At 42.3% G+C, this 14,335-nt stretch overlaps 1 protein-coding gene across 1 annotated transcript in view; it reads right to left on the bottom strand.

Moving 5' to 3' along the window:
• Positions 1–59: 59 nt before the first annotated feature.
• LOC109892732 (protein EURL homolog) overlaps positions 60–14,335 on the bottom strand; it is a 30,737-nt gene continuing 16,461 nt past the window's right edge. Inside the window, exons 3-5 of the mRNA XM_020485478.2 lie at positions 4,842–5,369; positions 3,846–3,908; positions 60–3,458 (exon numbers count right to left, since the gene is read on the bottom strand). Of these exons, the coding sequence (XP_020341067.1) occupies positions 3,283–3,458; positions 3,846–3,908; positions 4,842–5,369 (767 nt within the window). The 3' untranslated portion in view covers positions 60–3,282. The remainder of the gene's footprint in view (positions 3,459–3,845; positions 3,909–4,841; positions 5,370–14,335) is intronic.

Below are 14,335 nucleotides of genomic sequence, written 5' to 3'. Positions count from 1 at the left end.
ACTCAATTGTTGTCATACATTGCCTACATCTATTCAGACAATATGACACCAAACAGAAAATGTATGAAAAATATTTTATTGAAATATTTTGGAAAAAATACAAAACAATTTAGACAATTCATATAGGCAGTCAGCTCCACAAATAAACATTTTCTACAAAGAAATCCACACAGCACAGGCATAGTTCACGCATTACTATATGTAGGATAGTTCACCCAAATGACATACTGGACAATGTATGACAACAATCCATGCTTCGGTTAAGTTTTCCTGGCACCTCTTACAAAAGAACGTTGGAGCATTTGTGGCACAAATCACATTCAAGTCCTGGTACTGACTTTAGCATTTTTTTGCACATCATGTTCAAATCATCCAAGTTACTGAGTTTCACAATACATTTGAGATACTATCGAAAGAGTTGGACATGATGTGCAAAAAAACGAATATGCCAAATGCCGGAAACAGTGACAGGGAAGTAAAAACAAAACATGGATTGCTGTCATACTTTACTGGGTAAGGAAAGCAACGTCATTTTGTAATTTGGTATAACTATCCCTTTAAATGTATATCAGACCAAGTAAATAATGAGTCAAGTCAATTTTGCAGAAAGGGGAAAGAAATGTAACGGGTATGTATGTACACATTTCCAGATACACACACAGCTAATGGACATTTACCCCAGACAGACACAGGTGGATCACAGGTCTTTCCAACCAGGGAAGCAACCGCTCAGACATATCATTTTACAAAACCTACAAACCACTCAGTGGACAAATCTGAAATGGCACCCCATCCCCTGGTATAAGTATACTATAGAGTACCACAGTATGAGTCATAATACCCATGAAGACAAGCAGTCAAACAGGGAAATGTTTCATATTGTTCTTCTACCATTCATTTTCCCCCCATAGTGGATTTTTAGAAACACTAAAAATTAAGGGTTGTTTCATGCAGGCTTACCTTGGTATGATGTTTTTATAACCATGTAAATCTCTCTAGGACAAGGCAACTTTTAACAATATATTCACCTGTATTTACCCCCCAAAAATGAAATGCTAAATTAGCTGCTAATGTGGCTATGATGAAGAACTACAAATGGCATGATCTTGGTGAGACTGCAGAATCGAGGCAAAGGTAAGAATCTCTGGATTAAGTATCTAATGTTAGCTAAATGGCTACATTTCTTTAAAAATCGACAATTCTGTGAACTGTCATGAGCAAGTTTTAAACTGACAATACATGTTAGCAAACGTGTCAGCTTGAGATGACGTGCAGGAGCTTGCAGGGATTTGTAGTTTTGCATGTCTACTTTGATGCAAATTAGCATTTTCGATTCAGAGTAAATAGAGCCGAATATATTGATAAGTCACCTTGTCCGAGAGAGATTTACTTTGTTATCAAAACGTCACACCAGGGGAAGTCTACAAGAAAAAGCCCTTATTTTAAGTGTATCTAGAAATCAGTAACTCATGCTCAGAAGAACACACCTATTAATCCAAACAAAACCAGGATGAGACAAAGCAGAGCTAAAACCTTTTGTGTAAACCCCAAAGGGGTCAAATCTGATCTCTTATAAAGAGGGTGACTGACATTGGGAGGTTCAAATACATCACAACCTGATAAGTGTTTCTTTCTTCCCAAAACATACAAATTCATGTTGGGCCAATTATAGAACTATCCCAAGAGGCTCCACTTCAGTGGTAAGAACCTCTGCAGTAATTTTAAACTACCACTTGAGGGTGTCTAAACATAAAGAAATCATGTTCTTTCTACAGCTGTTCCCCAAATGTTCATGAATAGTTCATTTGTGTCACTTTTTTCTCTCTCAAAATCACTGATCTGATCAGGCTGGATAGGTGAAACAAATTATTATTTGGGTTCTTTTAGCTATATTGGTTCCTTCCAATCAGTGCCCTTAAAGCTGGAGGCAAGGGTAATTTTTGGACACATCCTGTTAAGATAAAACAGGATTCGGCAGTCTAGTTTGAGTTCACATATCCATACATTTGAACTCCACAAGGCATAGGCCTACCCCCAGAAAATAATTGGCTAAAATTATAAATAAAATAAGTACAAACCAAAGCACATTTGAAACCCAAAACCAGAAGAGAAAAATAATATTAAAAGAATTGATTACATACAATCATAACACAACATAACAGACCATGAAACCAGGGGAGAAGTGTTGAACGGTTCATAACAGAGGACATTACAGCTAAACCTATGTTATAGAATCACACATTTGTCATTGAGCCACATTTCAGGTGAATTTGGTATCAGTGTATTCTATTGCATTTCACTATCAATTCTAGTTGGTCTAGCAAGGCCTATACTTGTAGGCCACAAGTAAAATAATAAATACTGACATTTGCTGCCTTGAAGCAAATAAAATACTTTGGTTTGGCGATTGGACCATATAACGCTTAGTCGGGCCTTCTCTGCTTTCAGCATGTATTTCATGTCACTCCCTTGGTCAACTACAGGCATGACTTGTGCTCGACAGCCTTAAAATACCTTACCAGTTGAAAAGAGAGAGAACTATCAGAGAATAGCATTTGCAGCATGCCACTAACAAAAAAATACAAAAAAAATTAAAAATAAATTCAACCCTAATCCAAAACGGCTAAAATCCCACCTCCACTTAGAACTAGATTGTGGGTGATGTAACAGAATCTTCAAACCTCAGGAGTGGGTTTCACTGCACAGATTACAAAATAAAATCTCACTCGTCATTTAGAAACAGTTACCACAGCTGCAGAATAAGTCAACAAAATATTTGCTGAGGAGCGAGGAAATGGTGTAATGAAAATAACAAAAGAAGGCTAAATGTAAAAAGATGAAAACCAAAAAATTTAATGTTGGTGAAACGAAAACAACTTTAGCTAGATATGCAAACAAGATCTTGCTCACGTCACTGAATCAAATTCATTTGAATAGACATTCTTTCAAAAATACTTTATCTGCATAGGCAACAGGTCCACCAACAGAGGGGATCAAAAACCCACAGTTCCCATTTGGAAGTCGATGGTTCCCAAGGTCCTTCAATTGTATTGCCTTTCCTCAAGCCCTTTATTCAAGTACTGCAGTCAGAAAGCCTTAAGCATGATGAGAGGAGGCCAAGTCCATTCCTCACTCATCTGCGACAAACCACACCACGCAGCAAGTCTTTCACAATACAAAGGGCACTGGCTAGAGGCCAGCCTGTGTCTGTAGCCCTGGGAGTGAGACAGCCAGCCCCCCTGAGAGAGGCAGTCAAGCCAGGTAGGAACCCCCAGACTCCCCTCACTCCACGGGGGCATTGCTGCTGGCCTTGACCCCGGACCCGGCTCGGCTGATCTGCAGCCAGGGAAGCTTGGCACAGTTCTTGAAGAGCTGCTCGATAGCGATATGACGAACGTGCAGCTCCGACGCCAGCGAGTCTTTCTCCTGTACAGCCACAGTCAGCTCCTCAAACACCTCTGTAGAGGGGGAGGCAGATATCAGTATAGCACAGGGTTAACACACACACACACACACACACACACTGGATGGCATGACAGAGATCACAGAGCAAAGCAGTATATTGCAAGCCAGGGACCACACACAAAGACAACAATTTGTGACAAACAAGGAAATCAATTAAACAGATTAAGCAGAGGGGGCAGACAGCAATGACAACACAGTACCAGCAAAACATAATTCCACCTCACAAAGACACAAGCACAGAAGAGACGCTACAAAACAATAATGCAACATATTCACTTCCTTCCATTTATGGTCATTTAAAACAGGAGACATTTCAAACCCATGCACTCAAATATATAATTCACAGTTACACTTTAATAGCCATCTAGTGAATGTCTTACTTTGAATCTGTAGCAGGAGCTGGCCATTCAGCTGGTGGAGTTCATCCACACTCATTTTAATCACTGGAAGATAAAACACAGATTGGGTCACAAAACAAGAGCAACACAGCATGTGTGATAAAGTAAAGAAAACTTGTTCAGAACAGTCCTCTAACTAAACAACTAACGCAACCTCAGGGACAACACATAGCAACAACGAACTACGCAGAGCGAAGAGTCAGCTACACTGTCGTCATTTACTAAAGGAATGGAATTCTAACAACGGCATGAAAGAGCCACCGTCCTTGGGAGTTATCCCTCCTCTCTCCCAAAGGACGTGCAGCAGGCACAAAACACATTGGTGCTGTTACAGGGACGGGACGTGGACACTGAGGTAGGAGAGAGAAAGCTTTTCTCTGGAGTGTGATGGTGTGGGGAAAGGGGGGAAAGTGGTGGTCAAGGAGGAATGTGTGAGGAGGATGCTCTAAAAACGGAGCCCTTGCCTGCATCACTACATTGTCTTGTGTGCCATTAATGAGTAGTAGGGGATATGGAAGAGATAGGAGTCCATATAAAAAAGATCAGAGAACAGATCAGGAGGAGAGAAATGGACGCGGCGCATCCCATCTGTCTCCCTCCCACGTTTCCTCCCTTTTCAACACGCCTCCTCCCACTCAATGCCATTCATCACAGAGGCAGACACCTTCTGATCCAGCCTTGAGATGTCTCTGATGAAGGGAATGTATGCAGGAAAGGCAGACCCCTGAAGCCTCTCCAGTGATGACTGGGCTAAATAACACTGGCTACAGTCTGACTTCTCTACCCTCCTAAAATGGTGCACTCGTTCCCAGAGGCTTCCTCTAGCCCCATGCTTAGGCTACATCAATACAATGTTTATTCTGTATGCAGAGAGCTCACTTCTGGAGAACAGAGGGGTCATCTGACCACAGCCAGTGTGGTGTGTTGGGAATAGAGGAAGCCAGTTAGTGTTCATTACAGTTGGTATAAAGAACTCACACTCGTCTCTGCTGTGGCCATTGTTTGAGTGCAGCAGCTGGTGGTCTCCTCCAGAACACTGGCTGTGGCTATGAAGACCCCTCCTCCCTGTGGACCCCCACAGGCCCCCCAGGCCCTGCCCGTCCCCCAGTAGCCCCAGCCCCTCGGCCGAGTGGCACTCCAGCATGCCTGTGGCGTAGTCCGGCAGCCCTCCTGCCCCCGTCCCCTGGTTCCAGCATGGGGTATAGCGAGGCACTTGGGCGTCTGACTGGGGAAGAAGTGTACGTTCTCCATTCTGGCTGTAGCAAAGGAGCTGGTGCTTGCCCCCCCGGCGGCCCGGACCTCCCTCTAAGCTGACGGAGTCTTTGTTCTGGGCGTACTGAACAATACGGCTGATCTTCTGGCTCAGGGCTAGCTTCATTCCCTCGTAGGCACTGCGGGAGACCTTGGAGCGGGACAGCTTCTGGTTGGCGATGAGGTGGTACTTCTCAAAACACTCCCGGTGACCCCGTAGGGATTTGGAGTGCAGGAGGGTCGCATGGGACACACCTGCAGCAAGCAGAGCAAGAGCGAGACACATAGCAATCAGTCAGAGAAGATAATTAGCTACATGTTCTGTTTAGCAATAAATACTATATGTATTTCAAGGTATTGAACTGAGGGACATATTTCTAGGAAACAGAGGACTAAGAACTGAAATGATACAGTAAAATAAATTTAAAAAAGGTACTGTTGGCTTTGCTCTTTTTTCAAAGTCAAGCCACTGCAGATTTCAATTATTTCCTGCTCTAGATGCTGTTCTAGAAGGACATAAAACTATAACGCTCTTACAGTACTGACTTACCGCATTTGACAAACATTTCCTTTTTAGAATAAACCCATTGAAAGCAGCCTAAAATAGGCAGATTTAAGTGTTTTTATGTCCAGGGGAAAGCTGCTTATAGTGGGCTTAGCTTCTGAACCATTGAGAGAGCAGGGCTGGGAGATTGACCGATCTTAAAATGGACAGATATATGCTGGGCAAAATTTACAATTTTAATAGGGACTATCTAAAGATTGCAGTGACCTGCCAACACAGACTAACCTAAATGACTAGCTATCATCTTCTCAATATCTAAAACAGCTTTTCAAAGAAACTAGCCAATTAATGCATTTCAGGTTAACCGAATGTGTAAAAGAACAGAGTTAAGTACCATCATTTTCAAAGATAAATGTTTTAGGCAGACCTTCCTGTTTAAGGATGTTTCTGAAATCCTTCTGAAGAATCTCATTGAGTAACTATTAAGAGAGAAGTTGCTCTGCTGTGGTGTGAGCGCTCCAGAGACTGTGAGCGCTCCAGAGACTGAGTGTTGGGTCAAATTAGAACCTCCAGCTTCCCCAGAGGGAAAGGATCACCTGGGATTAACAACACTTCCTCAATTTGGACTGCAAGAGGCCATTCTCTCTAACGCATTTAACACACAGAGAAAATGCAGGGGAATTTACCTCAGACACCACATCCAAAGTCAAACTAACCTTGAAGTAAACCGGGGACACTGGCAATCATGTAAACACTGAATGGAGTGCACACAGTGTGAGAATGAAAGTGAGCAAACAAGTGAGCATGTTTGTACAGGCTTCGTCTTCAGCCTACATATCACGCAGACAGACGTGCTGGAGCCTGCAGCTAGGGGATTGGTCTAGGTCAAGACTGAGTACAAGGCAGTAAGACGGATGCTCGTTAGGTAGGTTCACCTCAGACACTTCTCCAGGAAAGAGAGAAGAGGTAATGGCATGCGGCCACCAAATGACGAGTCTAAATGTGCTAGGCCTATAAACTAACCCCAAAAGGTTCAGTCAATATCAGTCATCAGAAAGCATTCGCCTCAGCTTTAAGATAAAGGATGAAAAAAATTAAAGCTCAAACTAAAATCATGTCAACGTGATAAGGCTATTTCCTGCTCTTTTACATTCATGTCAGGGCCAACAGGAAGACACTTAACTGAAGCCATTTCCCAGACAAAAGAGGAAGTGGATGCCAAGAACTTTAGCCAAGCCCAGCTCTCAAACAAACACTAGGGCTGGGTGATATGGCCAAAATATCATATCACAATATTTTTCTAATTTATGGCGGTGGCGCAGTATTTTATGTTTCTGAATAATAAAAGTTTTAAATATATGTTAAGATTAGTGCATGATCCTAGAATGGCAACAAATTAATTAGTGATATTAATGGTTTTTCTCCATTCTTATAGTTTAGAAGTTGTCCAATTTGTAGAACTTTTCATTCATACTAAACAAAAATATGGATGCAAAATGTAAGGTGTTGGTCCCATGTTTCATAAGCTGAAATAAAAAGATCCCATACATTTTTCATACGCACAAAAAGCTCATTTCTCATTTCATGCACAAATTTGTTTACATCCCTGTTAGTGAGCATTTCTCCTTTGCCTCCTTTGCCAAATTTGTTTACATCCCTGTTAGTGAGCATTTCTCCTTTGCCAAGAGGCATGATCATTATTACACAGGTGCACCTTGCGCTGGGGACAAGAAAAGGCCACTAAAATGTGCATATATATACTTTTTTTTAACCTTTAACCTAGGCAAGTCAGTTAAGAACAAATTCTTATTTACAATGAAAGCCTACGGGGAACAGTGCCTTGTTCAGGGGCAGAAAGACAGATTTTTACCTTGTCAGCTCAGGGATTCAATCTTTCAGTTACTGGCCCAACTCCCTAACCACTAGGATACCTGCCGCCCCAGCAGTTGGCATGCTGACTGCAGGGATGTCCACCGGAGACTTTGCCAGAGAATTTCATTTTTATTCTCTTTACCATAAGCCGCCTCCAACATAGTTTTAGAGAATTTGTAAGTACGTCCAACAAGCCTTACAACCGTAGACCACGTGTAACCACACCAGCCGATGACCTCCACTTCCAGCTTCTTCACCTGCGGCATTGTCTGAGGTCAGCCACCTGGACAGCTGATGGATCTGAGGAGTATTTCTGTCTGTACTAAAGCCCTTTTGTGGGGAAAAACTCATTCTGATTGGCTGAGCCTAGCTCTCCAGTGGGTGGCTGCACCACTGCCCAGTCATGTGAAATCCATTAGATCAGGGCCCAATTTATTTATTTCAATTGACTGATTTACTTCTATGAACTGCAACTCAGTAAAATTGTTGAATGTTGCGTTTATATATTTTTGTTCAGTATAATTTAGCACTATCAAAATATTGTTATAAAATGATATTGTAAAAATCCATACCGGTACGTGGATCCATACCCATTCACAATATAATCATCCAACCCTAAAACGCAGACACTGTGGGCAGCTTGGCTGCCTGTCACAGAAAACAGAAAAGCATCAAGTTGTTCAACGCTGTAGGCTTTAAGACATGATCATCAGCTGACTTGCTTGTGCTAACCAACCGTCACACAAGCACACCGTGTTTACACTAAGAACAAGCCAAATTATGCCTATACAATAATATTGGTGTGTACCCTGAAACAGACAGCTGTGTGGTGAATTAGTCTTATGAGGAAGCTGTGAGGCTAGAAAATTCTAGAGGCTTGGAGAGCTGGTCTGGGACTGTGTGTGTGTCCCTGGCTACTGAACTTTCCCAAAGTCCAACATGCATACCAGTTACCAGGGGCTTCATAAACCACCAAGCCATGTATTAAGCGATCAGATAATCAGGCTTCGACCACCGACTGGTTCGTCCCATCACAAAATAACACAGGCCCAACAGTCATATCACAGGCCCACAACCAGAGCAGTGTACCACCAGCCAAACAGAGTGGAGCTAAGCTCCCAGCCATGTGCTAAGCAGCTTAGCAGCTAGCTAGCACTACTCTCTATCACACACACAATTCAGAGGTGAGTCAATGTCTTCGGCAGTGGCAGTCAACTCGTCAGAGGCATAAGCACGACGCTGATGAGAAATAGGCTCCAGAACAAGGCCTGTGAATCATCCTTTTGTTGGCTTTAGCACATCTCCAGTGGAAGCCGTTTACCTGGCCTTCAGAGAAACAAAGCCACAGAGCAGCCACAGAACAACCTCATCTGAGCACTGCGTAAACCATCCACCATGCCCTCAGAGTCAGAGTACTGTTTGAATGGTATCAGTCTGTGTAAAAGCTAAGGGAGCATAGATAGGCAAACGCAAACGATCATTGAGTAGGGTAACTCCTGTTTGAATTTAATGGTGTCAGAGTAAAAGCTAAGGGAGCATATACAGAGCAGGCAAATATTACATGAAGAATGATGCGTCACCATGCCATGGTTAGTAGTAACTAACGACAATCAGAAACGCTAATCCTCGGCGCTAAAGTAGTCGTGCTCTATCCATCTTATCTAATCCTGCTCTGTCTATTTAGCAAACACACTTTGCCACAACTCTCCAGACTGGAGGCCGGGAGGGTCAGTGAATGTGGGGGCTGTCATGGAAACCGTAGGCCTAATCTTAACATATGTAATCTAAGACCAGACAGCCTGTATTTTCATGGTTTAGGCTCGCTCACTCCATCAGAACCTGTTCTTTCCCTTCTCTACTATTCATCAATGCTGTCCTAGACTGGAGATAGTAGGCCACACCTCTGATTATGTCTCTAGAGGTATGGCCAGGCTTAGTTTCAGAGGATCGATAGAATATCACCATTGTAAATCTACTGTAGACGTGTAGTTGTTTACTGTACATGTCACTAACAGGCCATTTAGAACAAAAGGTGACGGAAATTCTGTTTTCTGAAAACAACTCACAGTTCCTTATAGTGTTCTTGGCTAAATGAATTGAATTCTATCATGATGTGACTTTGGTTTAACCTCCTTAGTAACACTCCCTTATCTATAGGGAACTGCTTTTTGTGTGTGTAGGCCTACATTGGGCAAGGACATTCGATAATTGACACAGTTTAGGAGTCTTTGGGGCCAGGATAGGAGGTCGGTAGTAAAACAATGGGGCAGGGGTCATGGTGATATCATGTCCAAATAGAACTTGACATGGCTGAAAGTGTCGCAGATGTCAACAGCTGCAGAGCTAAGCCTGGATCACAGACAGAGCTCACATTTGTACAGTACACCAGAGAGTTAATTAGTCACACTTTGGTCCTGCCGCTGCTCTACTGAGTGGTGGATGGGGAAGAAGAGGGGCTTTTAACTGGTTGGGGTGAACAAAAACTAAGGTTTATATAGTGGGTTAAGCAGACATCTATTACCTTTTTACGTTGCATTCATATGGGTGATAGAGCTGAACAGCATATGGTGCAAATGATTCATGTATTAGCCTAAATATTCTACTGTATTCCCAAAACATTGGCCTATTACCACAATTCATAAAAAGGCACTTGGTCCAAAGCTGGAATTAATACCGAAAGCCACAGATTACACTTTACCACCCCAAAATAAATACCCTGAAAGCCATTCATGCTCACTGGGTTGGTGGAATAGTAGCTCTGGGCACAGCTACGGCAAAGACAGCATGTGCCAAAAAGCTTTAGCATGGACGGCACCTAAGGATGTAACGATTCACCGATATGCATCAGTCCCCGGGTTCAAATGTTTAAGATATGAGTGCATTGGTCCCTGGGACCCAAAACGATCCAAATGTTGCATGCGTTGGTCAGAAAATCTGTGTTACAATTCGCTGGTCCACAATTTATTTTGTTCAAATTACTTTTTTTACCTTCCGAAAATACCTAATCTTTTGTGACAACTGCATCCACTCCAGTGTCAAGCTAAGTATGTAATTATGTTGACAGTCATTGATCTGCAATTCATTTTGAATGTCAAACAACCCCAGACAATATCAGTAGCCTAGTCAAACTGTGCGCTATGCGTAGAGTCGCACCTTGACCAAAGAGAGGGAGGCATATTCCTGATTTGGCACATCTGCGCATCACCTACAGCATTCAAATGTTTATAAAATGACCTGCGCAATATTAGGCATTATTTGTTGAGTGACAAACAATGTAATTTGCTAGGTTATTGTTATCAAATGCACTGTTGAAAATGGTCTTTTACCGGAATAAAAGTAGCCTAAGCTACCACCGGAGACAACTCATCTGTCTATAGGAAGGCTACATGCTGATCAGGGCTTACATTACATTTAGATTATCGCTGAGGGTGAACCTGAATAGTTTTGCTTGAAACAATCTGTATGCAAACATGCATGTGTACTACCGTTCAAAGGTTAGGGGTCACTTAGAAATGTCCTTGTTTTCCATGAAAGCACACATGAAGTGAGTTGCAAAATGAATAGGAAATATAGTCAAGATGTTGACACGGTTATAAATGACTTTTAATTGAAATCATAATTGTGTCCTTCAAAATTTGCTTTCATCAAAGAATTCTCTAGTTGCAGCAACTATAGCCTTGCAGACCTGTGACATTCTAGTTGTCAATTTGTTGAGGTAATCTGAAGAGATTTCACCCTATGCTTCCTGAAGCACCTTCCACAAATTGGATTGGCTTGATGGGCACTTCTTACATACCATACAGTCAAGCTGCTCCCACAACAGCTCAATAGGGTTGAGATCTGGTGACTGTGCTGGCCACTCCATTATAGACTGAATACCAGCTGACTGCTTCTTCCATAAATAGTTATTGCATAGTTTGGAGCTGTGCTTTGGGTCATTGTCCTGTTGTAGGAGCAAATTGGCTCCAATTAAGCACCGTCCACAGAGTATGGCATTGCAAGTGATAGCCTTCCTTCTTCAAGATCCCTTTTACCCTGTAAAGTAACTAATATCCCACTTAAACCACCACCAAAGCACTCCCAGACAATCACAGTGCCTCCACCATGCACTGACAGATGGCGTCAAGCACCCCTCCAGCATCTTTTCTGCATCTCACGAATGTTCTTCTTTGTGATCCGAACACCTCAGATTCATTTGTCCATAACACTTTTTTCCAATCTTCCTCTGTCCAGTGTCTGTGTTCTTTTGCCTATCTTAATCTTCTATTTTTACTGGCCAGTCTGAGATATGGCTTTTTCTTTGCAACTCTGCCTAGCATCCTAGAGTCACCTCTTCACTGTTGACATTGAGACTGGTGTTTTGCGGGTACTATTTAATGAAGCTGCCAGTTGAGGACTAAGAAGAAGTCTGTTTCTCAAACTAGACACTAATGTACTTGTCCTCTTGCTCAGTTGTGCACCGGGGCCTCCCACTCATCTTTCTAGTCTGGTTAGAGCCAGTTTGCGCTGTTCTGTGAAGGGAGTAGTACACACAGCATTGGACGAGATCTTCAGTTTGTTGGCAATTTCCCGCATGAAATAGCCTTCATTTCTTGGAACAAAAATAGACTGACGAGTTTCAGAAGAAAGTCCTTTGTTTCTGGCCAATTTGAGCCTGTAATCGAACCCACAAATGCTGATGCTCCAGATACTCAACTAGTCTAAAGAAGGACAGTTTTATTGCTTCTTTAAATCAGGAAAACAGTTTTCAGCTGTGCATAATTGCAAAAGTGTTTTCTAATGATCAATTAGTCTTTTAAAATGATCAACTTGGATTAGCTAACACAACGTGCCATTGGAACACAGGAGTGATGGTTATTGATATTGGGCCTCTGTACGCCTTTGTAGATATTCCATAACAAATCAGCCGTTTCCAGCTACAATAGTCATTTACAACATTAACAAAGTCTACTTTTCTTTCAAAAACAACGACATTTCTGAGTGACACCTAACTTTTGAACAGTGTGATATATATATACAGTGGGGAGAACAAGTATTTGATACACTGCCGATTTGGCAGGTTTTCCTACTTACAAAGCATGTAGAGGTCTGTAATTTTTATCATAGGTACACTTCAACTGTGAGAGACGGAATCTAAAACAAAAATCCAGAAAATCACATTGTATGATTTTTAAGTAATTCATCATCATTTTGAAGAGCTGGTCAACTGGATGGGACTTCGTATGGGTTAAGGAAGGATCACATAACTCCTTCCAGGTCACCAGAGGGATCAGCCTTTAACATAGGCTAATCAGAGCAGTTTACACCTCAAGGTGAGAAGTTCAGCCACAATGAACAGGTCGTTTAGACCAGAGAGCAGCACAATGACCCCTAACAGCAGCACATAGCGGCAGCATCAGCTCCATCATTCCACTGTATTAAGTCCAACTGAACCTCTCTTGTCTCTGACGTTGGCTCAGGTTAGAGTGGCGGCTCTCTCAGGTGGTTAGCCTACTCTGACTCAGCAGCCGGAGGCCTGTCAGCTACAGGGAAAAACAAACTCCAGCTGTGAAACTTATGTATTCTGACTCATAGCTGGTTAAATCTTCAAAGGATATTGAATGCGTTTAGTGCTCTTCTAGAAGAGCTCCCAGGATTCCATTTACATAGAGGGATGAGCACTCACTGCTGTGGTGAATGGCACTCAGGGGCGCAAAAAAACACAATTTAAAAACAAAAAAAGATTGCTCAAATGTCCCCTAAACAAATATAAAAAGGCTTAGACAGAGACAAAACCATAGGCTAGGCTATAGCCAACCACAACTACTATAAAAACAGTCTCATCTCTCCCACAGAGGAACATCAAACTGTAGCTTGTCTGACCTGGAAGACTGTTGGGGGTGTGAGGGAAGGACTGCAGTAATAGTCATGTTCCATTGTCTGCACTAGAGGTCGACCGATTAATCGGAATGGCTGATTAATTAGGGCCGATATCAAGTTTTCATAACAATCGGAAATCGGTATTTTTGGGTGGCATTTTTTTTTTACACCTTTATTTAATCTTTATTTAACTAGGCAAGTCAATTAAGAACACATTCTTATTTTCAATGACGGCCTAGGAACCGTGGGTTAACTGCCTTGTTCAGGGGCAGAACGACGGATTTTGACCGTGTCAGCTCGGGGGATCCACTCTTGCAACCTTACAGTTAACTAGTCCAACGCAATAACGTCCTGCCTCTCTCTCATTGCATTCCACAAGGAGACTGTTACGCAAATACAGTAAGCCAAGGTAAGTTGCTAGCTAGCATTAAATTGATCTTATAAAAAAACAATCAATCATAATCACTAGTTAACTACACATGGTTGATGATATTACTAGATATTATCTAGCGTGTCCTGCGTTGCATATAATCTGACTGAGCATACAAGTATCTAAGTATCTGACTGAGCGGTGGTAGGCAGAAGCAGGGGCGTAAACATTCATTCAAACAGCACTTTCGTGCGTTTTGCCAGCAGCTCTTCGTTGTGCGTCAAGCATTGTGCTGTTTATGACTTCAAGCTTATCAACTCCCGAGATGAGGCTCGTGTAACTGAAGTGAAATGGCTAGCTAGTTAGCGTGCGCTAATTGTTTTGTTGCTGGTTCGAGCCCAGGGAGGAGCGAGGAGAGGGACGGAAGCTATACTGTTACACTGGCAATACTAAAGTGCCTATAAGAACATCCAATAGTCAAAGGTTAATGAAATACAAATGGTAGAGGGAAATAGTCCTATAATAACTATAACCTAAAACTTCTTACCTGGGAATATTGAAGAATCATGTTAAAAGGACCCACCAGCTTTCATATGTTCTCATGTTCTGAGCAAG

The sequence above is a fragment of the Oncorhynchus kisutch genome, linkage group LG6 (genome assembly GCF_002021735.2).
Source record: "Oncorhynchus kisutch isolate 150728-3 linkage group LG6, Okis_V2, whole genome shotgun sequence".
Lineage (NCBI taxonomy): Eukaryota > Metazoa > Chordata > Actinopteri > Salmoniformes > Salmonidae > Oncorhynchus > Oncorhynchus kisutch.
Note: the sequence above shows the minus strand (reverse complement) of the source record. Positions and strands in the feature narration are given on the sequence as shown.